The sequence below is a fragment of the Desmodus rotundus genome, chromosome 7, assembly GCF_022682495.2.
Source record: "Desmodus rotundus isolate HL8 chromosome 7, HLdesRot8A.1, whole genome shotgun sequence".
Lineage (NCBI taxonomy): Eukaryota > Metazoa > Chordata > Mammalia > Chiroptera > Phyllostomidae > Desmodus > Desmodus rotundus.
This window is the reverse complement of record NC_071393.1, coordinates 21,754,179-21,779,873: the sequence shown is the minus strand read 5'-3', so window position 1 is coordinate 21,779,873 and position 25,695 is coordinate 21,754,179. Positions and strand designations below refer to the sequence as shown.

Sequence of the window (25,695 nt, the reverse complement as noted above, 5' to 3'; positions counted from 1 at the left end):
TAAGCACAGTCTCATGCATAGTGGACCAGATAAATGAACGAGGAGTAAATTTTCATGAGGCCCTAGGCTCCTTCCTTATATCCCCTGGTGAATTATCCTCATCACACGTCTGCCTGGGCTGGAAACCTCACTCAGCATTATTAACCTGGATCCAGCTCCCATTCCTCATCTTTGGGTGGGAAAGTGTTGATTGCCTTTGGCTTGAGGTCTGAACTGGGTTGTGGGTGACGAGCATCCCCCAGTTTGCCCACCTCAGCCCCAGTAGAGTAGAATGGGGAGTTGGGAAAGTCCAGGAGTCCTTGGAGCGTGTCTGCAGGCATCCACTTGCTCACCCACTCAGGCACCGCCTAGTTTTTTCGAGAATTTACAGCGTCAGGCCCAGTGAGACTTCCATACCGAGTTACTGCACGCGCACAACTTGGACATTCTGCATATTCCTGTGGGAAGCAGAAAGGCTGATGTTAAAGCGGGGGGGGGGGGCACTAACTTATAAATATTAATAAAGGCAGCCACCTGCTCCAAGGAAGGCTATGAATGTTAACAAGGAGGTGACGCATGGGTCCCGCGCGTGCCAGTGGGCGGGAGCCCAAGCGCGGGCGCGCCCCCGAGCCCGGGCACGAGCGCGGGGAGGGGCGGAGGGAGGGTGGAGGGGAGCTCGCTGCTGCCGCCGCACTGCCCCGCAGCCGCTGCCCCGCCGCTCCCTCGCACTGCGCTCCGGCAATTCTGTGCATGGAGGTGTCCCGCTGAGCCCCGGGACCCGCCTCCCTCCGCCAGGACCCGCACAGGTGCAGTCGCGGGGGGCGACCTTGGTCCGGACCGACCCACGGCCGTGGGTGGGGGTTGGACAGGGTGGTGAGGAGGCCCGGCGACCCCGGGCTTCCCTGCCCGAAGGTCTAGGAGAGCCGCAGCCTCGCACCCCTTGCCCCCTGCCCTCCTGGAATCGGAAAGGAAAAGCCCGGAGGCCGGCGCTGTCTGCCCAGCCGTTCGCGCGAGCGCAGCGGGGATGCAGCGCCGGGCCGGGGACGTGGGACCACGGGCACTGCGAGCAGCATCAGAGCCTGGGCCCCCAGCCAGGCCTGGTGTGCGTGTGAGTGTGACCGAGCGTGACAGTGGATGTGTGGATGTGTATTGAGTGTGACAGTGTGTGTACGCGTGAGCGCGCCCGTGCGGGGGTGCGTGTGTGTGTGTGTCTGTGCGCCCGAGCACGCGGTGTGGGGCCGGGGAGGCAGGGGTCGCTGCGGACCATGCCGCGTGGTGCCATTGGGTCGGTGCCTCCTCCGGTCTGTCGCCTTAAAAACTCGAGTCACCTCTGCCCCTAATAACCCGCCTCGCCCTGGGCTGTGCTCTCCCTGGGGTGCCAGGCCTTCCCCGGGACCCAGCACGCCTGCAGGGTCGGCACCCTGGCCGCTGCCGCAGACGCTGGGGAGCGGTTGCTGGACCACAGGACGGGTCGGAGAAAGGACGAGCGCGGTGGAGGGCGCGCTGCCTCCTGTGGGCTCAGGGTGTCTGGAGCTGGAGCGCGACGCTGGACAGAGCTCGGGGCGGGGGTTGTTATCCCAGCCCTCTGTTCTCTCTCGCCTACCTCTTCCATCCTCGCCGATCGACACCCCCAAATCCCTACCCATTCCTGTGTCCCGGGCTTGTCTGGCCAGAAGGACCAGTGGAGTCTGTGTGCGGCCGGCGGGGCGAGCCTAGCTGTCTTGGAGCGCCAGCCATTGTGCTGCTCGGAGGAGCCTTTATTTACCCCGACAGCTCAGGGGCGAGGGTAGGGGGGATGCGAGCCCGACAGCTCAGGGGCGAGGGTAGGGGGAATGCGAGATGAGGGTGAAAGGAGCAGCGGGGGGAGGGAGACGGGGGGAAGCAGACCCGCAGAGGCATTGCTGGCTGGTCTGCAAGGAAATACTCTTTCCGTGTACATGTGGAGCTGGCACAGTCGTGAGTGCTGGCCGGGTGCTGCCGAGTAGCCTCAGGGAACCTGCAGGTGCATCGGTGGAGGGCGGGTGCGAGGGATGGGGGGCGGGGTGGCACACAGCATCGATTGATCTGTGGAGCAAATAATGGGAAGAGGGGGGAGAAGGCAGGGGGCCTCTGTGCTCTGCTCCACTCTGCTCAGCTCAGCAAAGCAGGGACTGGAAATCTGTTCCGCAGCCCCAAGCTGCAGCCAGTGCATCATCACACTGCATGAGAGAGAGGCTTATGTGTTTCCTACGGGGCCTCCGTTAAGCTCCGAGGTGCCTTTTCTTTTCCAAATTGCACTATCTATTGGGAGCCAAAAATAAATGGAATAGATTATAGGACGTAATCAAACTGTAGTCCTGCCCTCTGTTCTATGATAAAGAGAAAGAGATAAGACAGGCCTTCTCTGATCCCTTCTTTCTGTCATTCTTCATGTATTTAAAAAACAAATCAATCTTGAAAGTACAGAGAACGGGGATAAGCGACTGCTTATACTGACCTTAGCTTTCCAGGGGGCAGACCCCCGAGGTGAGCTGCAATGAGGAAGGGAAGACGGGCAAGCTTGCCAGGATACAAGAGCAGGACATATCAGCTGGGGGGCAAAGACACCCTTCCCAGAGGGAAGAGCGAAAGAAGGTGAGCTGAAGGAAGGAGAGAAGGGGGCACCATGTCAAGAAGGGGTTTGAGCCCCAAGCCAGAACCCCCTCCTCAAGACCATGGTAGGGCCAGTCAGAATGCCTGGCTCTCGTCTCCTCTGCCACAGCCAGAGGTCTTTCTGCAAATTCTGGGCTCACTTTGGGTGTTGAGTGACTTCTCACTCCCAGCACAGCTTTCAGGCTTAGCATCAGGTCGAGCGGGCCCTGCACGCCAGCTTCTCGGCTCCTAGGCAGTGAACTGACGGAAAGAAATCGAGGCGCATTACGGACTGTGATCCTGTATGTTTCTGAACTCTCGAACTAGGATATCGATTTCTTCCTTAATAATCCTCTGGATGAATCCCTTTCTCTAGAGGCTGCGGAGGATGGGCGCTTTCAGCATAATCTCCCTGTTGCCGATGCTCCACATTCAATGAGTCCTTGATAGCCCTCTTGTTGCTGGCTGATCAGTGTAGATTGTGCCATTTCAAGTCCCCACCCCCTTGGTATCACCTACTCCTTCCAGCGCCCCTCCTCTCCTAGAAGAGAGCGCACATTTAAAGCAAATGCAAGTTTCTGGAACATCTGCTGGTTAACTTTCACGTCTCTCTGACATGGGACCCAGGATTCAAAAGGCTTTGACCAAATGAACGGAAAATACGGGTGCCTTAGCTAAAGAGACGATAAAATTCATTCCGCAATAGTTCTCTCATTCGATAAGAATTTTGAAGGGTAGTATGTCACAGCAGGGACAGTTTTTCTGTCCCTTGGGGCACTCTCACTCCGCATCTCCATGGAATTCAGTTATTCCCATTTTCCTAAAATCATTGGCATGCATTGGCCACTCTGTATTCCACGCATTGTGCCTGGCATTCTTTGAAGATGATCTCATTGACTCCACAAAATAACCTTCAATGCGAGTACTATTCTAAATCCCGTTTTAGAGATCAGGAAACCGAGGCACCAAGAGGCTGATGATTTGCCCAAAGTCTCAGAGCTAGGAAGCGATCGGACCAGGGTGGGAATCCGGAGTCCAGGCACTTCAACCTCCCGGAGTCCTACCTTCATCGACGCAAACCCCTCACTGGGAAAGCCTTCCCCACTCACTGCTCACTCTGCTCTTTTCTAAGCTCACGTTGGCACTAAGGGATTCCTCATCACATCTGTGCCGTGGGCGGGCCCTTTTGGCAGTGTAGAGAAGCCTATGGGATCCTTCTTGGAATATGTTTTTAAATGCATTAACTAAAATGTAATTATATTCAAGAGTCCTTGGCGTCTGTAGACCCTCAGTGAAGAATCGCTCTCTGACAGTTGTTTATGGCTTGATAGCTGCGTTGTCCAATAGGGTAGCCATTGGTTACACGCGGCTATTGGGCCCTGGAAACATGGCTCGTCCAAACAGAGACTTACTATGAATGTAAAATATACCCTGGATTTCAAAGGCAGGATGAAAAAGAATATAAAGCGTATCATTAATATTTTCAAATAGGGATTACAATTTGAAATGCTGATAGTTTGAATATGCTGGATTAAATAAAATACATTATTATAATTAAGTTATTAAGTTCATATGCTATTAAAATCCACTTCCAAAGGTATTAGCTCCATACCACCATCTGCATTCTAACAAATGAGGTAATCAGGACCCGTGACGCTTGTCACTGAGCCAGACATCGGCAGGTCTGTTGGCCCTTAAGCCTGTGCTCTTTCCAAGAATATCATCCTGCTTTTGTATCTTTTTATATTCTAAGGTGCTATCATGTTGCCTTTGTAAACTGTAAATACTCAGAATATGCTTTGATGTGATGCTACGCCCACTGGCTCAGCCCCAGTAAAAGCCCAGGAAGAGCTGCCCAGGGCCTGGCGCGCCCTTCGCTTTGCTTGTTTAGAGTGTTAGCTCCGTAGATAGAGGTGGAAAAAGGCACTCCTAGGGCCAAACCCGTGGTTTTTGCTGTCTGTTTGGTTCTCCTCAGGCAGCGGTTCCAATTTAAGCATCTAACTGGATCAGAAATCACAGAGACAGGAGAGAAGAGTTGGGTTGCCTGACGTTGTTACAAGGAAGGGAGTTTGGTGCGCAGACACGGGTAGGATAGATAGTGGTGCTTATGCTGCCTGGAATTGAAAATGAGGAACTGTGCATGGGGCGAGAAGATCCTTCTTCAGTGAGTGCGCGTTGAGTGATTGCCTGGCCACGGGGCGGCGTGTGCTAGGAGCGGGGAGGGTGGTCAGAGGACGCCTGTGCCCTCGAGGAATTTAGATTCAAATTGGGGAAGGGTTTGGGGATACACACAGGTGGATACATCACAGATGAAGGCAACGTATAAAGAGGGTTGGGAAATGAAGGGAGGCCAGAGTGTGCAGCCTTCCTGGGTACAGGGGTGCAGGGTCCGAGGTGCCGCTTATGGATTCTGCTCTGGGACACACTGTTGGTGGTCCGTCTTTTTTTTTTTTTTTTTTTAATCAGTGTGAGAGAGAAACATCGATTGGCTGCCTTCTTGTATGCACCCTGACTGAGGATCAAACCTGCAACCTAGGCATATGCCCTGACTGGGAATCGAACCCTTGACCTTTTGGTCCATGGAACAATGCTCCAACCAACTGAGCCACACCGCCCTGGGCAGTAGTGGGTCTGTCTTTTACGGGATAATGGATCATTTACTCCATTCCTCTAGTTCCAGACCTATGCTCTGTGTCTGGGAAGAACTCTGGTGTCTGCTTGAAAGTCTCCGTTGGTGTTCTATTAGTCTCTTATTTATTGATGAAGGTAGTCATATCCTGGTCCATGCATTCCTATCCAAAATCCTTGGGGCCGGGCATGTTTCGGAACTTCGGTTATCTCAAATTTGGGAAGGCAGTAATAGAGTGCATATTCTGCATATCATTCCCCCCAGGGGTGAAGAGAACAATCTCTAGAAATGGGACAGCAAAACCGTACGCAGCTTTTCTGTTCACATGGATTAGGTTTACTTGCCAAATGAGCGTAGGTCAGGTCAGGTTTTGCCACCAAATAAGTTATGAAGAACCAGCTTCAGAACACATGGTTAAGCACTTGGACATACATTGAACAATATTGACGTTTATTGTCTGCCAGCCACTGTTCTAAACTCTCCCCTGTGTTTGCTCCTTTACCCCCATGACAACGCTGGGAGGTAGGTCCTGTTATTATTTCTGTCTTGGGAAGACTAACACGCAGCACAGAGAAGTTGAGAAAGTTGCTACGGTCGAAGCCGGTAAGGGGCAGAACAGGACGCGAGCCCAGGCGGTCTGGTCCAGGGGCTGCATGTGCACCACTAAGCTTTGCTTTTCAGAGCAGGGAATTGGAAGCAGGTGTGTCTCTCAAGTTCACTCTATGTAGGTTAGCATTATGCATTTTGACAATGATGTTTGAACTCCTTAAGTGCGCAATAATGAGGAAGTGCGGGAGCGATGGATGCCGCTAAAGTGGAATCTTTTTTAGGGAGACACCAAGTAATGGGATGCGATTCCCATCGGGCAGCAGAGCTGGCCCGAAAGCCCAGCCCAAGCTCACATTACCCTGTTTATTTCTCCTAGATAAACGAATCCTGACAGCTGCCGCTGTGCCAGAATGGAGGCCCCACTGGTGAGTTTGGACGAAGAGTTTGAGGACCTCCGGCCCTGCTGCTCGGAGGAACGGGAAGAGAAGCCCCGGTGTTTTTATGGCTCATCTCCCCACCATCTAGAGGACCCCTCCCTGTCTGAGCTTGAGAATTTTTCTTCTGAAATAATCAGCTTCAAGTCCATGGAGGACCTCGTGAACGAATTTGATGAGAAGCTCAATGTGTGCTTTCGGAACTACAACGCCAAGACCGAGAACCTGGCCCCTGTGAAGAGCCAGTTCCAGATCCAGGAGGAGGAGGAGACGCTGCAGGATGAGGAGTAAGAAGTCTTAGTTGCCCTCTTCTGCTTCACACCAGAACCCTGTAGCCTGGGGCTCCTTGACATAGAGGTAGTTTCTGGCTGTGAGTTCGTGGCTTCTTGCCTACGTTGTTATGTCGGTGGGGCAGTGCCTGGCAGCTGCTCACATGGCCCTGCAGTGTCCATTTGTGGTCACCGGTAGAGCTTTCTGAAATGGAAGGCCTAAAGGAATGAAGGAATTTTAGGAAATAGAAAGCTTATCCTCGATACAAAATAGAATTTCAGGAGCATGGTACATTTGGGGGTCTATCTTCAGCTTTCCTTATTTCAGGGGGAATCCACACAGATATCAAAAAAAAAAAAAAAAAGGACCAGAAAAAAAGAAATTAACCGTGACAGAGGAATCTATGTCATTAGAACAATTTGCTTCAAGAAACACCAGCATTGCCAACATCTCCAAATTGTTTACAATCCCTCACCACTGGAACAAAATCTAGAAAGGTTAAGATGTGTCCAAATAGGAGCATACACCAATTGAACAGAGACACCATGGAATCACCCCAGGCAATGTGAAGGGGATACCCGGGAGAAGTGGCTTCTGGGTGTGCACATTCCCCATGTCACTTAGCAGCCACCACCTCGGGGCTGAACTCTAGTCAAGAAAAGGGATCTGAGAAAAGAGCTATTTGAGGAGGGATAGACAGAGAAGGGGTAATTTGTCATATAAATGAAAGAACCCTGTTTGGGGCATTTATAGAAAACACACGAATCCCCTATAGAGATAAAATACGTACCAGTTGTTCTTTAGGCATTGCATAGGAATGACACATGGACGATAAAGTTTTGATCACTGTGCTTTGGGTTCTCTTTTTCCGGACCTGAGTGGGAGGAGTTGACCATAAACAAGCCGGGTAAGAGGCATGTCCTGGAGGCTTGGGACTGACCCTATTTGGCAGACAGCCACTTACGTGGTGACTAATTAAGACTGCATTTCCGAATACAGGGCTACCCATCTGTGTCTTACTACTATATCACCACTGTCTAATCTAGTGCTTGGTGTGTAGTGAGTGATCAAATAAATATTTTTGAATGAACTATAGAGTATTGAATGAGTTGGATGAGCAATAATAGCTAGCCTTGTAGGGATAGGTCAAGTATTTCTAAGTCTACCCCCTTTCTGTCTTTTCTTTTTAATTCAGTCCCGCCTACAGACACGGGCATAGAGAACATTTCACTCTGGTGACCGGTGCTGTCTCTATACGCTGCGTGTTCTGATTTCATTTTACGTTTCAAATGAATCCTTTTTAGATATTGAGTCTGTTATAATTTGCTCAACTCTTTTAAATCAAAAAAGGGATAAATGTGGGTCTTGATTGTACAGAGTATTTTTTCGCTCTAGTTCATTGCACCGGGCGATGAACTAGAAATATAAGGACTATGAATTCTAATTTTCCTACTCTCACTAACTCGCTGGGTGACCTTGGGCGAGTCACTTAACTCTAGTTGGCTGCGTGGGTCCTCCTCTTTGAAACCTCCAGAGCCCAATCTCGATGAAGCGGGACTAAGGACTCACAAAGAACCTAATTTCTTACCTCATCCATGCTGTGCTCTGAAAATGACATTTTAAGATGTGTCCCATACCTTTCGCTTCCAGCAAATCATTTCTCCGCTATCTGAATCCCCCTCTGCCTCATGAAGGCTGAAGGCCCGGCAAGCAGGTTCTTACTCTCTCCCAGCACAGCAGCAGAGGCCGCTCAATGTCAATTACCGTCACGTGGGATTACTGGCCCTACGCTGATTTTCCAGACTCGTTGCCTCATTGATTGACTCGGCTAAAAGACCGAAGGTTGAAGAATTCCTTAGAGATCAAGTACGATTTGGGGGAAGTATAGAGGGAGGAAGCTGGTCAGAGAGAAACGAACCCTGTGCTTTCCAGCCAGTCCGTGTTTCTAACTCTTTAGAACTTAAAATAAAATCAGAATTGAATTGCATACTTCATTTTTTAGACATCTAGTCAGATATTTCAACTGTAAACTTATGACGAGGTGAAGGAGAAAAGTAATTGAATAGCTAATCTGATTGTGATTCTCCTGAGCATAGCTCTCCTAGTCTATGAACTTGCTAAGGGTTAGTATTTGGAGAGATGTTTCACTCCAAATGAATCGGAAGTGTTTTGGGTGGAATGGAACTAAGTATAGAACCTTTTACAACAAAAGGAATGACACTTTTGGTCAAACTAACCTCCTTAAAGAAAGCACAAATCATAAGGCAAATGCAGTGATTCCCTCTGAAGTCTGGTTTCTTTGATTCCCATTTGGAGTGTCTGGCTTCTAAGGAACTGGCTGAGATATCACTTTATCTCTGACTCGTTGGGGCGTGGAGCCTTCAACGAGAGTCAGACCTGAATATACCTCTCCTGTTTATAAATTTAGAAACGATTTCAGAATCTCTTCTTGGCTTAGGTGTGATCACTCTTTCCTTTATCATGAGAGATTGAACCTGGGGACCAGAGCTTCTTAGAGGCCAATGCAAAATGGGAACAGACTGTCTCACCTCACCTCTTACCTCATTGGGGTCCCTACCAACCCTCCTACGAGGGCCCTGGATACATACAGAGGGGCCAAACATGCGAGAACAATGACAATTCTCCTGTTCTTTAGATGGAATCATGGGGTTAAAGGTGATGGTAAAGATACAGGCTAAGTCTGCACAATAAACCAATAGCCTGCAGGCAGCCACAGTGTAAGTGGGAGACAAATAAATATTAAATAATCAGCCAGGAAAAGCTGACAGATACCTGTGATTTTTAGGAATGTTAATTCTTTTCTTAGAGGTTCAGTGTCCCCCTAGAGAAGGCAGAGGTAGCATTAATTCTGTTTAAGCATTAGGATGACTCTGAAAGGTTGGTCAAAGTCATTATTGTGCTAATCATTAATGACTTCTCAGTGTTAACTGCGAGAGTGTACTCCTGTTAACACGCATCTAAGGGTGGACGTTGGCGCTGGACACAAAAGGACGCTGGACAAGGTTCACTGGAGGGGGTTCAGCCTGAGCGGGTTCAGGGACACGTTACCAAGTCGGAATTCTGACGAGCCCTGTGCGCTGTTTACCATATTGCCGGGAGTAGATATGTGGGGACGTGTGTGCGCACACGCGTGTGCAGCAGGATTAATGTAGCCTTGATGGCTATATTGCCAGCTTCAGACCTGAGCTCTTATCTAGCTGTATTATCACAATCCATCCCGTTCACTGCGTTCATCCTCTGCCAGCCTCCTTTCCCAAATCCCTAGTCCTCTGCTGATAGTGTAATCAATTCTGCAGGCATCTGAGCCCCAGCTATGACATATGCACCTGAAAAGACTTTTTTGTTATTTTCAGCAAACCGAATCTCGGGGCAGCGGGACAGGAATTGAGGCAACCTGTTTAATCTTAGTTCTTTGATGACAGATAGAATCGATAGCTTTCAAAGTCTCCTTTCCCCGAGATAAGAGTACAGAGCCGGCTGCTGGGCAGGGAGGTAGGATTTTACTGTCCACCTCAGGGTGCCCACAAAAGGGAGTTTGTTCGTTTCCAAGGACCCTGCTTACCATCGGAGAGTTAGCCTCTCTGGGGAGAAAGCCCTTCCCTCTCTCTTTCTCCCTCCACTGCTCCTCCGTCCCCGTCTTAGAACCTTGGCTGCCTGCTTCTCCACGTTCTGCCTTTGCCTTCCGTTCACCCTTCCCTGGAATGGGGATGGAGGCACAAAGCAGTGTGTGTCCCTGCTGCCCAACCATTGTCTTCTGCAGGCTGGTGAAAAAGCACTGTCGGAACAAGGTAGCTACAGCTGTGTCACGCACAGCCAGGTTCCGAACTGCGGTCCTACGTGTGATTTGGCACTTGGTATATACTATTCTGATGCCCATGCCCGTCATAAAATTCATCAAGCGTTGGAGGAGTTGAATGGTTAGGAAGCCAGGTTCTGTGGCTCTATTGCCTGGATTCAAACCCCACCTCTGTTTTAATGGCTGTGTCCACTTACACAAGTTAAAGGCACTTTCCTGGTTTTCAGTTCTTCCTCATTAGCATTTGCCTTACAGAGTTGTGAGAAGTGACTGAATTAATCCACAGGAAGTGTTTAGAATAGTACCTGGCTTACGGTGAGCGCTTGTTGGTTATGTGTTGGCTGCTATTATTGGTGGTGAACAGGAACCGAATAAATATAGGGTTTGCGAGTGACTGCAAAGAGATGAGAGTCATTCCATTAAGGTTGTTCATAAACCTCAAAGGGTAAAGAGCACCTCAAAAGGAAGAAGAAAACCTAGACAAAACCTGAAAGAGAATGAGAATGGCTTGAAATTCTGAGGAGATAAAGGGCTAGGAAATTGTCACTAAAAATCTGGAATTAGGAGATAAAATACAGTGTAGGGTAGTGAAGGCTCAGATGAGAAAAGTTGTTGTCCCCTAAAAGATTTGCCAGAGTTTCCAGCTGTCACTTAAAGGATGTGGACAATTTCAAGATCATTGGACAGTGTGCAGCCTACTGAAGTCCCCAGCTTCCATCCTGCCTGGGAGAGAGGGACAAACGGCTGCGGACTATTTTGGGCTTTGCTGAATTTCATTTTCCAGGTACTTGCTGCAGGGACAAATCCGAAGGTCAGCGCCTGCGAGCGTTTTTGTTACATTCTCACCGCAGAGAACGTGACACGGAGATCTGATGCAAGCAGGGGTTCTGATTTGCCCCGCCTTTCTAGTGGGCGTGGCGCTTGGCGTTGGGTCTTGGAGACAGCAAATCCCGTTTGCCTCCCAGCTTTAGAATGCTAATAGGACGTGGATTTGGAATTAGGCTGGATTATGGAGGCTCTCATAGTGCCCGATAGAGATTGGATTATCGCAGTGTTTAAGGAGTAGACTTTGAAACCCTGCTGAATAGACATCTAATGAACGCTTGGTGAGCTCTCACGAGGTGCTCTCTTGTAATCGTAGGAAACTGTGAATGAGGAGATCACCCAAGCACTGCCATTAAATTGTGTTTTCGTGAGCTCGATTCATTTCGTTGCCAATTCAAATTGTATGCGTCGTGCACTTGGAAAATCTCTTTGCTTATGTACCCATATATCATATAGTGTTCCTGATTTTATATGCATTAAGAACGCTTCCCTCCCTCATTTTGTGTGTCTGATTTTGATTTCAAGTATCTATGCTCTGTTTTGCGCCCCCCCCCCATACACACACACACATCTAATTTGCACTTATTGTTTCGGCATTTTAATCTGTATTTTGTCATTTTTCCATTTGATCCACATATATTACTTATTTTTAAACAGCTATTTTCTTACATTGATATTGTCTGCACGCTGGCTTCACAGGTGTCACCCACGCTTGGCGTGCACAGGCTCCCGAAGGCTATGGCATGGAGCCCTCCCGTATCATTACTTAGTATTGACTCAAGTGCTGCTGGCTTCCAGGGGTGGCCTTATTTTAGGAGTTCGGTTTGCTGGTTCACATCAACCCCTTGCTATATCGATTAGTGTGTTTATTTTCCTCTGTGTGAGAGTTTGTGACTTCAGGATTTTCCCCGCCTCCCTTTCCCCCAAACAAACCATTCTGAAATAAGTGGGTTAAGCAGCAGGAACTGTAGAAAACCCTTTTTTATAGTGTACATATCAAAGTTTTAAAAAGAAATGTCATCGAGGGAGTCCCATCTTCTCCCACCGAGAAGTGATTATATAGACAGAGGTGTGCTCATTGGTTCCTCCCACATATTCACTTCATAGGGTCCGTGATGGCGGTGGGGTACACTCAGACTCTACGGCGTTAGAGGACAGATTGTGCCACCCGTGGGCTCGCTAAACCTTCTGGGTAATAAGTAAGCATCAGCAACATTGGCCCACACGACGACCCTGTTCTTAATGAGATCCAGCCAGAAAATCTGTCCAGAAATCCCTCCCCTGCCCTCCCCTCCCCTCCCCTATAGGAAAGGAAACAGGGGCATTACTTAGTTTCATGAGATGTGAACTATTTTGTGGAAGGGCAGACTTATTTTCTAGGGCAATTTTGTTATTGCCAGAGGTGGTCTCACTGTACTCTCTACCACATGCATCTCCACGGTGAGAAATTCCTCTTCCCCGAAGCAAACACCTTGCACTTGGAAGCTCCCAGTCAGGGTCTGTTCTCTGGGCCATTTCTCTCCCTGTGGAGCCTCTGATTCGGTGCCTAAGCTGCCTTGCCCCTGCATGCTGGAAGACAGATGCCTCAGCTTGGCACTCCTGGAGGCCCCTGTCCTCCCCTGGCCCGGCTCTTCCTTCCTCCCGGTGGGGCGGGGCCACAGATGGGTGCTAATGAGAGCTTCTCTTTGTTTCCAGGGTCTGGGATGCTCTGACAGACAATTACATCCCTTCACTCTCAGAGGATTGGAGGGACCCAAACCTGGAGGCTCTGAATGGCAACAGCTCTGACACTGAGGTACCTCTCTGCTCCCCCCAGCCCTGCCCCCAACCTCATAGGGCTTGAGAAAATGTGGATTCCAGTTTGAAAAACACTCAGGAGCTTAACAGTCTTCCCCACTAAACACTCAAAATCACTGCTGGGAAGGCGGGAGCTGTGGAGGAGGGGCACATCCAGTGTACGCGGGTGACTGGAATCGTTATCTGTGAAAAATGGAGTGCAGGTCCTTCTGCTGCTGGTCCGTGTCCCCCAACATGGGACAGTAGGTGGTCTGAAGGACAAGGAGGGCAGTGGCTACCACGAGTTTCTTTTGTGTTCAAGTAATAATGGTTAAAATGAACAGTTCAGTCCCATCAAAACAGTGCTGAGAGCAAGTGCTGACCCATCTGTGGCCAGCTCAGGGCCTGGCTAATGGCCAGAGCTGGGGCCCAGTTATTCAGGAGGTGGCCATGCAATGGGGAAAAATTCTTTTTTTTAAATTGTTCTATTACAGTTGTCCCAATTTCCCCCCCATTGCTCTCCCCCCCTCCACAGTCGATGCCCCACCCTGTTGTCCATGACCATGGGTCATTTATACCTGGTTTGGGGAGGAATTCTTTATGGAACTCTACCAAAGAGACATGTATGTTGCTGTACCTGAGTCACGTTCTGTGATTAGTGATGTCAAAGAAAGAAGTAGCGTAAGGGCTTCTGAATAAATAAAGAGAATACTTATTTTGAGTTGATTTGCATAGGCTGTGGGGAGTGAACTTCCAGAAAATCCAAACTGGCTCTCCTAGCTGGTTCTACATATAAAGAGGTGTCCTCATTTAATGGAGAAAAGCCAATTTCTGCCTTGCTTGGTTTTCTAGTTTCAGCTAAAAAGGAACTTTGACAATTTCTTATCGGGAAGGGCTGTCAGGCACAGTGAATGGAGGAGGCAGGCTGGATCTGCTATTCCTAGGTGTTCTAGAAGTAAGTTCAAGTAAAAGAGCTAGAAACAGATTTCCCTTACTGGGCAATATTTCTGCAGGTCATTGCCCCAAATAGCAGATAATCAGTTGGCTGCTTTTTTTTTTTTTTTTTTGAAAAGGTAGTTGCATATCCTTCTTAACTCTTCCAATACTTAGCGATCCAAAGTACTCAAAAATCTCAAGGCTTCGTTGACTGGGGCAGGGAGGATGTTGACTTTCAGACTAAGATTTGTTACGAGACTGTCTCAGGTCCTGTTTTGAACTCCGCGCCGTGCAGTTTCTCCTGCAGCGCTTCTGTGCACGGTGTTTAGAATGTGCCCAAAATGCAAAGGAGAAGGTAGGCAATACGGAAACAAATCTAGTTACTGGAATTAAATCAGGTCCATTTCGGTGCAAAAGGCAGATTTCGCTTTGTTATCTCTTTTGCCACCTTCCCAACTCATTTCGAGGATTAAGCCAAAGGACATATAAGATAGCCCGCCCTTCAAAAGGACTTCAATTTATCCTCATTTGCAGATTTCCCTCAAGAGGGTTAATATTTCAGGGCAAATTGCATGAGCCTGAGAAGGATGCTGATCTTGAACTTCATTCCTTGTAGAATTTCTTCCATCTCACCCATGGGAAAAGGACAAGGTAGCAAAAGCGGATGGACCAAGGTTGTTTTATTTCATCCTCCTTAATGACTGCATTCATGACAGTTGAAATGATTTGCTAGATTAACCAGGGCTCCGTGTTCCTCCTGTAAAACATATTGACCGGACGCCCTTGGCATGCGGAACGCACATGTCTGGTAGGCTTCTCTGTAGCAAGCTTGCGTCTCTCTTCTGCTTTGGTGGTTCACTGCCAAGACCCAGGTGTATTTGTTCCCAAGCCTGTTCATGCTTATATTTGTGACTATAAATCAGTAATTTAATTAGATATTATAGAAAGTGTTGGGTTATGACTGCAAAGAGAGTCATTTTTGCTTTATTTTTTTTCTTTTTATTGATTCCAGAGAGAGGGGAAGGGAGGGAGAAAGAGAGGGGGAGAAACATCGATGTGAGAGGGAAACATCAATCACTTGCCTCTTGCATGAGCCCCCACTGGGGACCAAACTCGCAACCCCGGGCATATGCCCTCACTGGGAATCGAACCTGTGACCTTTTGCTTTGTGGGATGACGCCCAACCAACTGATCCACTCTGGCCAGGGCATTTTTGCTTTTTTAAAATCAAACATACATATTTTTAAAAGTCAAATAATACAAGGCTTCCAACAAATGAAAGGAGCAGCCCCGACTTGCCTTCCCTGCTCCTTAGAGGCAACCACACGTCTTTCTTTGAACAGATCCTTTTGGCAGATATCTTCAATTTTCTACATACCACATTTGCATGGCTATTTCTTTGATTATTGAAAATGAACAGTGTTGGCTGTTATCAATTACTTTGTATTACGGGAGATAAGGCTCCATGCTGTCACACCCCCTCCAACGCTCCAACTCAGCCTGCCCCATTCTAACATAGGGCTGTCACCAATGTCTGGTTCGATCCACGTTAAATGTGCACACCCCTGGCTTACTATGGAAATCCTCCTTAAGTGCCGCTTCTTGCTGAATCAAGCACAGCGTTCTGTAAGAGTATTTCCTCTCTTGTACAACTTTTCGTTTAATCTGGGGTGACGCATTACCTTGTTTGGAAAATTTGGAAAATTTGGTTTCGTTTCCTTATATACCTACCATTAGTTTGACCCCAAACTCTGAGGGGACTCTAAATCTCACAATCAGGTTAAAAAAAAAATCAGATATTCTATCAATTCGATCTTTTTTCTAGGAAACATCTACACTAGTACCCTTTATGTTTCTGCTATGAACTAGCCTGGTTGTGCCCCCGCCACACCACCCTGGTTCTGGGAGCCCCCCACCTTCATCGGGGGGTTCTTCAGGCCTCTCTCCAGTCCTGTGTCTGACATCTTTATCTTTCGGTTTTGGTGAGAAAAAAATCAGTACATTCTTCAGAAAGAGCACAGAAGAATATGTGTTTTAGAATATATGAGAATGTCTGTATTCTTCTGTCATCTCTTTGATGGAGAGTCTGACTTAAGAGTTATTTTAAGTTGCAAATTTTTTGTTCTCAGAATTCTGAAGACATTGTTCTTTTGTCTTCCGGCTTTCAGTGAGAAGTCCAAAATCTATTTGATTCCCTGTCATTTGGAAGATTTTAGAGAGAGGGGAAGGGAGGGAAAAAGAGAAGGAGAGAAATATTGGATGTGTGAGAGAAACATCAGCTGGTTGTCTCTTTCGCGCCCCAAACTGAGGACCTGGCCCAAAACCCAGGCCTGTGCCCTGACTGGGAGTCGAACCTGTGACCCTTTGGTCCGCAGGCTGGTGCTCAATCCACTGAGTCACACCAAAGACAGATTCCCTGTCTTTAATACGTGACTCTCTTTGGGTTCTCTCTAGAGTTTTTAGGATATTTTTCTTTTCCTTTCTCATTTGAAATTTTACACTAATGTGTCTTATAGTGAGTTAAAAAAAAACTTTTATTCATTCAATCTGCATTAATTCAGTGGCCCCTTTTAACCTGGAAGCCCATGACTTTACATTGTAGCATGTTTTCTTGTGTTCTTTCTCTGAAGGGCAATTATTTCTGTTTTCTGCTTCGACGGAGGTGAATATATAGTTTTCTCCTTCGTTATGTTAATGTGATGAATTGCGTGAGTCGATTTGCAAATACCAAGTCAGCCTTGCATTCTTGAGATAAACCCAACGTGGTCACGATGTATTATTATTTTATTCTTTGGTTTTCTTTTTCTTCGCGCAGCTTTGTTGAGGGACAATTGGTATACAGTAAGTGGCACTTATTAAAGTGTGCATTCCGATGAGTTTTGATGTGTGTGTACATCCGTGAAACCATCACCATAATCAATAGGGGGGGAATGTGGGAGGGAGGGAGTGGGCAGGATGGACTGGAGTGAAGGGGGGGAAATGGGACAACTGTAATAGCATAATCAATAAATATTAAAAAAAAGATATTGAGCACATCTGTCACTTTCCCATTCGTGCCCCAACCTCCAGGAGACCTGTTTCTCGCGAGTTTTGTGTAAAGGGAATCATGTAGCGTGTAGTCTTTGTTTTCTGCTCTGGCTTTTAAAACTCAGTATAATTACTTAACTGTTCATCCATTTTATTGTACTTATCAACAGTTCATTTTTTATTGCTGAGTACTATTCTATTATATATATATATGTATAATACTATAATTTGCTTATTCATTTACTTATTGGTGGGCATTTAGGTGATTGCCAGTTTTTAAATGTTGGAAATAAAGCAACTATGAACAGTCTTGCGTAAGCCTTTTTGTGGACATAGGCCTCCGTTTTTCTTGGGTAAAAACCTATGAATAGGGTATCTGGGTTACCTGGTGAGGTGTGTGTCTCCCTCTGTAAGAAACCGCCGGAGTGTTTCTCAGTTTGAGAGTTCCAATCATTTCACAACCTCATCCACCATTCTTATGGACAGGCTTTTTCATTTTAAACATCAGAGTAGGTTTACAGTAGTATCTTCTTTTGGTTTTAATTGGCATTTCTCTAGTAACCTATGATACTGAGCATCTTTTCATGTGCTTATTTACAAGTGTGTCTTCTTTAGAAAAGAGCCTGTTCAAATCATTTTCTTCGTGGTTGGTTTGTGTTCTTATTCTTCAGTTGTTAGAGTTCCTATGTTAAAAGGTAAAGAAAATGAGGCCCGGTAAATGTGTGAATTATTTGAGCAAAAATCAATTCGAATTGGGCAGCGGCAAACCAGAAATGGTTGGGAGTATTCCACCGACATGAGGTAGGAAAAAAGACTTTTGCAGAGAAGAGATGGAAGCAGAGGAAGGAAGTTATTTGATTGGTTATCGTTTGCGTAAGTGGCCGGGAAAGCCTAGTTGGTTGTTGTGATTGGTTGTCCTTTGGTTTGAATTCTTAACCTCGAGTCATTAAAAGCGTAGGTGTAGGTTTGCTGAGCAGGCCACTGAGGCAGGAAAGCCTCTTCAGTCTAATAACCTTGTTTAGTTAATCTAACACGTACATTCTAGATATAAGTCCTTTGTCTGATGTACGTTTTATGAATATTTTCTTCTTACCCATGGATTGCCTTTTAACTTTATTAACATTATCTTTTAAAGATCAAATGGTATTTAAATGTGATAAAGTCCAATTTGTTGATTTTTTCCCCTTCTTATAGTTTGTGCTTCTTGTGTAGTATTTCAGATGGGGCCAAACCCGAGGACACTGAGATTTTTTTTCTTAAGTTTTTTAGAAATTTTATAGTCTTAGCTCTCATATGGTTTACAATCCATCTCAATTTAGTTTTTGTATATAGTGCGGGGTAACAGCCGGCCATGGTTCGTGTGTGAGTGAGTGTGTGTGCATGTGGCCACCCACTGTTCCAGTACTATTCACTGAAAATGGCATCCTTCCCCTACTGAATTATCTTAGCAACTCTGTTGAAAATCAATTGACCGTATATGTGTGGGTCTGTTTCTGAATTCTCTAGTCCGTGTCATTGATACATGTGTCTTTTTACGTCGACATCATGCTGTATTCATTACTACAGTTTTATAATAAGTCTTGACCTAAATTAGTATGTTTTCCAGCATTGTTCTTTTTTTCAAAATTGTTTTGGCTGTTCTAGATCCTTTGTATTTCTATATAAAACGTGAAATCAGCTGATCAATTTCTAGAAAAAAAGCATGCTGGAAATTCAGCTGTGATTGTATTAAATACTGGGACTGTATACATTGTATACTGGGACTTTTTCTTCCTCTCTTTTCTGAAAGAATTGTGCTAGATTGGTATTATTTCTTCCTTAAATCTTACATAGACCACACCAGTAAAACGAGCCGGACTGGGTGCTTTTTCTGTGGAAGGTTTTTGATTACAGATTGAATTCTTTAATAAATAGAGTTCTGTTCAGACTTCCCAGTTCTTCCTGGGTTGCTTTGTGTTAAATTTTACTTTTTAAGAAATATGGTCATTTAATCCGTCATTGAATGTTTAACCACGAAGTTGCCTATGCTGTTCTCTTGGTCTTTTACGGTCGGGGGATCTACGGCGATGTCCCCCCTTTATTACAGAGTCCGCCAGCTTGTGTTTTCTCTCTCCTCCTCTCCCTCACCCCGCCCTCTCATCAGCCCCTGCGAGGATTTATCACTTTTATTCATCTTTGCGAAGAGTCTCTTTTCTTGTCTGTTGTTCATTCTCTAGTTTGTAGATGTCTTCCCTTAACTTTATTATTTCCTTCCTCATATTTACTAGGGACTTGCTTATTTTAACCAGAATACGAAGGGACTTACCCTTCATATTTTAAGCTTGTTAAGATGGGACCTTAGCTCATATTTGAAACTTCAAAAACCAATAATGGTCTTAGTCTGTTTGGCCTGCTCTAACAAAATACCGCAAACCGGGCAGTTTTTACACGACAGAAATTTATTTCTCACAGTTACAGGAGCTGGACATAGAGCTCAGGGGGCCAGCTGCTCGGGGTCCGGGAAAGGCCCACTTTTGCCTATGTCTTCAAGTGGCACCAGGGGCTCAGGGTAATTTTGTACATTTACCCACATACTTACCATTTTTGGTATTTTTATATTTGTTCCTGGAGATGTGATTTTCCATCATTTCCTTTCAGGTCAAAACCCTCTCCGTAGTATCTGCCGTAGGGCAAGGCCACAGGTGGCAGATTCTCTCAGCTCTCGTTGACTCCCTGTTTTCCTCCTCTGTCAGGGACCACAGCCTTGTACCGCCAGTGTCCAGGGCCCGCAAACAATGGGCTCATAGATTTGGCCCAGATTTATAGCTGTTCGCGGCAGGAGGGGGTAAGTCGGGGACTAGTTCCCCTCTGGTGGCTAGCGAGGCCATCTCTTCTGTTTCCACTTTTTGGAATTCCTTGTATTCAAGTGTTGAACGTAAAAATCTCCTGATTTTTTTTTTTCTTTCCACTTTCCATCTACTTATTTTATTTTACTCTCTAGGCAATTTTTCAATTCTACTCTAGGCTGAAATTTGCTATCCCATTTTTAATTTCTAAGAGCTCTTTCCTCTGGTGAGGAAGCAGTGTTTTCTCGCTATCCCTCTGAGGGCAGTGATGATAGGAAGGGATTTCTTCTGCCATCTGTATTGCTTCCTCCCCCCTCCCCCAAACACACACACATTATAAGAGAAAGTTAATTTAGGAAGACACAGAGGTAGTAGAAGTGAGCCAGCTGGCCTGTGTAGACTCACGGGACCAGTCACAGAGGCAGAAGAAGAGCTCTTGGTGCTTAGGAGAGAGAAAGGCAAAGGGAACAGGCTTGTGGAGGAAGGCAGGGAGGAAAGAGGGGAGGGCAAGGCTCAGGAGCCGTTATTACTTTTGATTTTCCTTTTTCGTCCTGTGTTTTAGCTCCTGTCTCTCACGTTGGGAACTGTCCTCAAATGGCTGACAGTCCCTGGGCATCTTTTCCTATTTAAAAGTGAGGTCAGAAGGCTGAGCTCTTTCGGCGGGGCGGGGCTTGCCTCCTGCTGGAACGCACTGTACGGTGACCCACCAGAAGCTAGCCGGTCATTTTGTTTGGAAGCCCCCAATACCGGCATATATCTGCAGAGATGTGCTGGCTACAAGGTGCAGTTTTCCAAAGTCTTGGCCTAGGGGAATCAGCCTGCTCACTGGTGCCCTTGGTGCCCAGTCAGGGAGGAGGTTGGGGGTGTACGGTGAGTAAGCAGATTTTTACTTAATCCCACCGCTTTCGGTAAGATCCCGCACCCCTACTTGCAGATGACCTGGTGTCTCTGAGTCCAGAGCCTCCCTAGTTCAACCTTCCCAGAGTGAAACTTCCGGTGTTTTTTTTTTTTTTAAATCCTCACCTGAAGATATGTTTCTTGATTTTAGAGAGGAAGGTGGGGTAGGGAGAGAGAGAGATGTGAGAGAGAAACATCGATGGGTTGCCTCCTGTACACACCCTGCTAGGGATGGAACGTGAAACCTAGGTATGTGCCCTGACCAGGGATCGAACCCGCAACCCTCTGGTGGATGGGGCAATGCTCCAACCGAGCCACTGGACCAGGGTGAAACCTCCAGAGCCTTTGAGGGTGAGAGGATGGTGGTGGCCTTTCTACACAGGAAGAGAGAAGAGACCTGGGGTCTCAACTGCTCCTGATGACAAATCCTGACAAACCCTTTATAGCCACCTCGCACCCCTCCCTGAAGCCTGCAGTCTTGAGCCTTTCAAGTTCTTCGGAGCAAATCCACTTACGTTTGGCAGCTTCCTGCACAGGGTTTGACTCTAACTCTCGCTAGTTGGCTAGGTCAGCATCTGCTTTCCGACATCTCTGCTGCTATTCCCGTCTCTTCTTCCGTTCCTTTTGTCCCTGTGGGACATTCTTCTTTGATCCCTTTGCTCTCACTTACGGAGGGTCTCAGGGGGACGAGGAGTAAGTGTGTGCTCGGTGTCCTGTGCGCCTTCCTTCTGCTGTGAAAGCAGAAATGGGAAGCCGTTTAAAATGGTGTTATCATCGGGATGATTCAGGAGAGACTACGCGAAACTCTATTCAGAGGCCATCGTAGAAGATGTCTTAGCCTTATACTAGGAGCTGGTGAATAAATCAGTGCATTTTTATCTTTTCACATTTATATTTTTAGGTCAAAATAATATGTTTAAGCCATGCGTGTCTGTATGTATGGTTGTTATTACTATTCACACTCTCCACCTTATTGGTTTTTTAAATTAATTCGCCCACTCTGTTTCTGACTGTGATATAAAAGATGGTCCTCTTGTCCCTATGAGTTTAATGAACAGAGATGGTGGCCGTCTTGGACAAGAGGATGTGGAAGTTCAGGGAAGTCGGTTACATCTGTCTGTGTCCCAGGTGACCGAGCAGCTCAGCCACCTGTGGAGGTGGCGCTGAGTACAGGAGGCGATAGTGCTGGCCCAGGGTCCTCTCCTTTTCATCTGCTCATCAATTCAGCAACTGTCCGCTGTCGCTCGCTGTTGGCCGTGCTCTGCGCACCTCACTGTGGGGACCCAGAGCCACTGACCTGACCCACACAGACCTTTCCCGATGCTCACAGCCCCAAAGGGGTATGGTAGCTTTTCCCTTGGCCTGGGTACCTATGGGCAACTTTTAAAATTTTTTCTACTTTCTGACTAGAGCGAAAGTATATCTTTGTTCTCTTAATTCTGGTCAAGAAGGCACCCCCCCCCACACCGTGAACAGGCATGGGGAGCGGGGGAGGCACTGTGCTGCAGACAGTCCCTTCCGTTTACAGACACAGTAATTTGGAATGCGCCGGCAAAGGACCCTGGGTAATGGTTATAGTAAACACAAGGACTCACTGTCATTTTATTTTATTTATTTTATTTTTTAATCCTCCCCCGAGGATATGTCCATTGATTTGAGGGAGAGAGGAAGGGAGGGAGAGAGGGAAAGAGGGAGAGAGGGAGGGAGGGAGAGACCTTGCCTCAAGATGCATCGATGGGTTGCCTCCCACATGCGCCCCACCTGGGGATCGAACTCGAAACCCGGGAGTCTGTAAGTGACATTGTAAGGAGAGAGGGCTTGTTGAGAAGTGACAGCACCTGCTGAAGCAGAAGAGAGCCTGGCAGGACTGAGAGACAATGGTGGGGGCGGGGAGGGTGAGAAAATTAGGAGGAGGGAAGGCCAGGGACAGAGCGTGCGTGGTAGGAGCAGACAGAAGGAGCGGGTAAGCCACGTGTAGAAGAGAAACAGGCCTTCCTGGGAATACTTCGTGCATGCTTCTCCTTTTATTTGATTTTATGTTTAGTGGCAGACTTCTGAGACCTGAGAAAATATGGGGTGGGTACGGCTGCCGTAATACTGGGAACTCTGGGTAGCTTTCACAAGCTTGCGGTTGATTTTCAAATCTCTTTTAACCCAAGCAAATCCGAATCTAGGCTTTGTGCCAGAGAGGGGGAGAGAGGAAAGCTCTGACTAAGAGTCATTCATGCCATGAGCTCTAACGTGTGAGCAGCGAGAAGGATGTGTCTAAAAGCTCCCCGCCTGCCTTCCACCAGGGGCGCCCAGGGAGGCCCTCGGGAAGGGAGAGGGTATAGTTGAAAGATGCCGTGTTAACAGTCAGTGACGTAAACCCACTAAAACTGGCCACGTTTCAGAAAATGTGAACCCTCCGTTTTTAAAATAGACTTAATATTTTAAAAATCTGGTTATAGACTAACCCTTGCTGTCAGATGCTTATAAAAAAAAATAATCCAAACAGAAAACAGAATGAGCTGTCTTCTAGCCTAGGACTTTCTGGCCCTAACAAAGTTCTGCCCTAAGAGCGCAGCTGCGAACAGGCTGTGGGGCCGGGAGTTTTGTTCTGCACGGTGGGGAGCTGGGCAGCCAGGTGGTACCACAGGTGGTGGACTTGGCAGAGAGAGGGGCATCTGGGTTCCACAGCAGAAATAGATGTCACCACCTGGCACACAGCCCCCCAAAGGGTCCCCTTACCTCCCTGTCCTACCCCTTCTCCAGGTTGAGCGCAGATGGCATTTAATATATATTTGATTAATTTTTTTATGACATAGTCCTGGTTTTAAGCAAATGGAGACAGAAGGTGCGTGTTTTGTTACGGGAGTCTGCCAAGGTGCAGCTCAATGAAGAAGTTTCTGAGGACAGGCGACTTCTGGCACGGCTGCTTGGGTGGGAACTTGGTGTCTCCTGTTAGCACGGGAACACGTAGCCCCAGGGAAGAGGCGGAGGAGCATGCCAGCCACTGGTGAGCGGAGGAAAAGCGGGCTCTGCGGAAAGATTTCCTGAAGACACTTTGTGGCGGCACCTGTGTGACGTTCCAATCAGCCTCCTGAGCACAGGCAGCTTGTTAGGTGGCTTAGAGGCTTATTTTTGCCAGATCTGAACATAAACGCCAGGCCATGGCCGTTTGGGATGTGGTCAGTAGAGGCAGATATTCTGAATACCTCCTTGGACACTGACATCTAGACTCTCGCTGGTTGGGAACGTTCAGAATCTTACTTGGGTGTACGGAATTTTGGGGACACAGGGCAAATGTTTGACAGTCTTTGTCGGGCAGTTTGGCCTCTCGTTCGTGTGGTCAGCCCTGTCCCAGACGGATTCGTCCATCCTCCGTCAGCTGGGACACCCTCGATTCCAGCGGCGGGAGGGCATTTCATCAAAGGCTAAAAGCACGACTCTGCACTAGAGCGGCCTGTCCCTCCCAACGCCTAATAAAGTAAATTCTGGAAACAAACTCCCAGAGGGAAACTCCTTATACAAAGTAGTCTGTCTTTGCTGCAGGAGTTGGTCACAGTATCAGTCCCCTCGAGAAGGTTCCTGCTCACACAAGGGAGACCAGCCTTTGGGTGAAAGAACAGTGCTGCTCCCTGAGTCAGGCTGGTGCAGGCCGCTCGCCCCTCGTTGTCTTTATCCCACCGAGCCACGCTCAGCCGGGCGTGTGGGATGCTGGGGGCACGTGTGAGGCTAGATGGGACTCTGGGGCCTCTTCACACTCCCTTTTATTTTTTTTATTTTTTGAAAGATTTTATTTATTTATTTTTACAGAGGGGGGAGGGAGGGAGAAGGAGAGGGAGAGAAACATGGATGTGTGAGAGAAACATCAATGTGTGGTTGCTTCTCGCACGCCTCCAGCTGAGGACCTGGCCTGAAACCCAGGCATGTGCCCTGACCAGGGATTGAACCAGTGACCTCTCCGTTCGTAGGCCAATGCTCAGTCCACTGAGCCACACCAGCCTGGGTCAGACCCCTTTTTTACCCAGTGGGTGGCTGGCGTGGCCTCTCAGGCAGTGTCATCTGTTCTAGAGACTAGAGAGAACCCTAGTTCTGCTGACGGCCAATCAGAATTCCATCCCCCCTCAGATCCATGACAAAGAGGAAGAGTTCAACGAGAAGAGTGAACATGATTCCGGCATCAACGAGGAGCCTCTGCTCACAGCAGATCAGGTAGGAGTATGTCCCTTGGTTCTTGGGATTTTTTTTTTTGGTTTTGTCTTTTTCATAGAGAAAAACTTTAAAAGAATATCCTTGTCACATCCATTGAAGGCAGAAGAAAAATGTGTGGGTGACCTGGAGCGTCTTTCGGAAGGGATTTCATTTCTCTTTATGCTGCAGTTTTCGCCGCTGCTGTAGATACGAACCCAGTTTCTGACGCTTGGCGAGGGTGGGCTCTGCGTTGGTCACAGGCAGGGGCGGGCCGTGTTCACCGACTTTGCTTCCTGCTAAAGCTCACTCGAATTCATTGTGCCCGGAGTGCAGACACCGCGACAAGGGCCCCACGCACCTGTTCTTCCACAAACAGACGTGGAGGAGGAGGCTTTCATGTGATGGGTATTTGCTCGCATTTCAGAGAACGCTGAGAATTCCAGCCTTCCAAAGGGAGCCTTAGAGACACTTGTCTCTCTTTGTTTGTAAAAAATAAAATAAAAAAGATACAGTACTTCACATGTGATTGACTTAATTCTATTTTTGGCTTTAATAATTTATTCCTGCGGGAGAATAATATTGGATCTTTGGGTTCCTCATTGAACCTTTTAGTCAACAAACAGCTGTGGATGGCTGTTCGGAGCAGGCACCACGCACGTTTGCTCACAAAGTAATTCCGAAAAGGCTCCATTGGGAGCTTTGGATGCCAGAAAGCTTTTCAGTAAAAGGAATGCTTCTGTGTTCATGGTAAAAAGTGGGATGTAAACAGGTTAGGATGCAGAGATCAAAGGGAACCAGTTTAAAAAAGACAGGGGTGAACAGTTATTCTTGCGAGTTTTAGGAGAAAGACAGCTCAGGGACAGAATTCAACGGTGACTACTCTGAGAGAAAGGGACTCAGCCATACAATTCTAAGAGTGGGGGTGTCCCTTGCTTGCCTTCTATG

At 47.4% G+C, this 25,695-nt stretch overlaps 1 protein-coding gene across 1 annotated transcript in view; it reads left to right on the top strand.

Annotated features, from left to right (window-relative positions):
- Positions 1 to 635: 635 nt before the first annotated feature.
- The window catches only part of FEZ1 (fasciculation and elongation protein zeta 1), a 40,415-nt gene continuing 15,355 nt past the window's right edge, over positions 636 to 25,695 (top strand). Inside the window, exons 1-4 of the mRNA XM_024557312.3 lie at positions 636 to 785; positions 6,144 to 6,488; positions 12,809 to 12,908; positions 24,688 to 24,771. Of these exons, the coding sequence (XP_024413080.1) occupies positions 6,178 to 6,488; positions 12,809 to 12,908; positions 24,688 to 24,771 (495 nt within the window). The 5' untranslated portion in view covers positions 636 to 785; positions 6,144 to 6,177. The remainder of the gene's footprint in view (positions 786 to 6,143; positions 6,489 to 12,808; positions 12,909 to 24,687; positions 24,772 to 25,695) is intronic.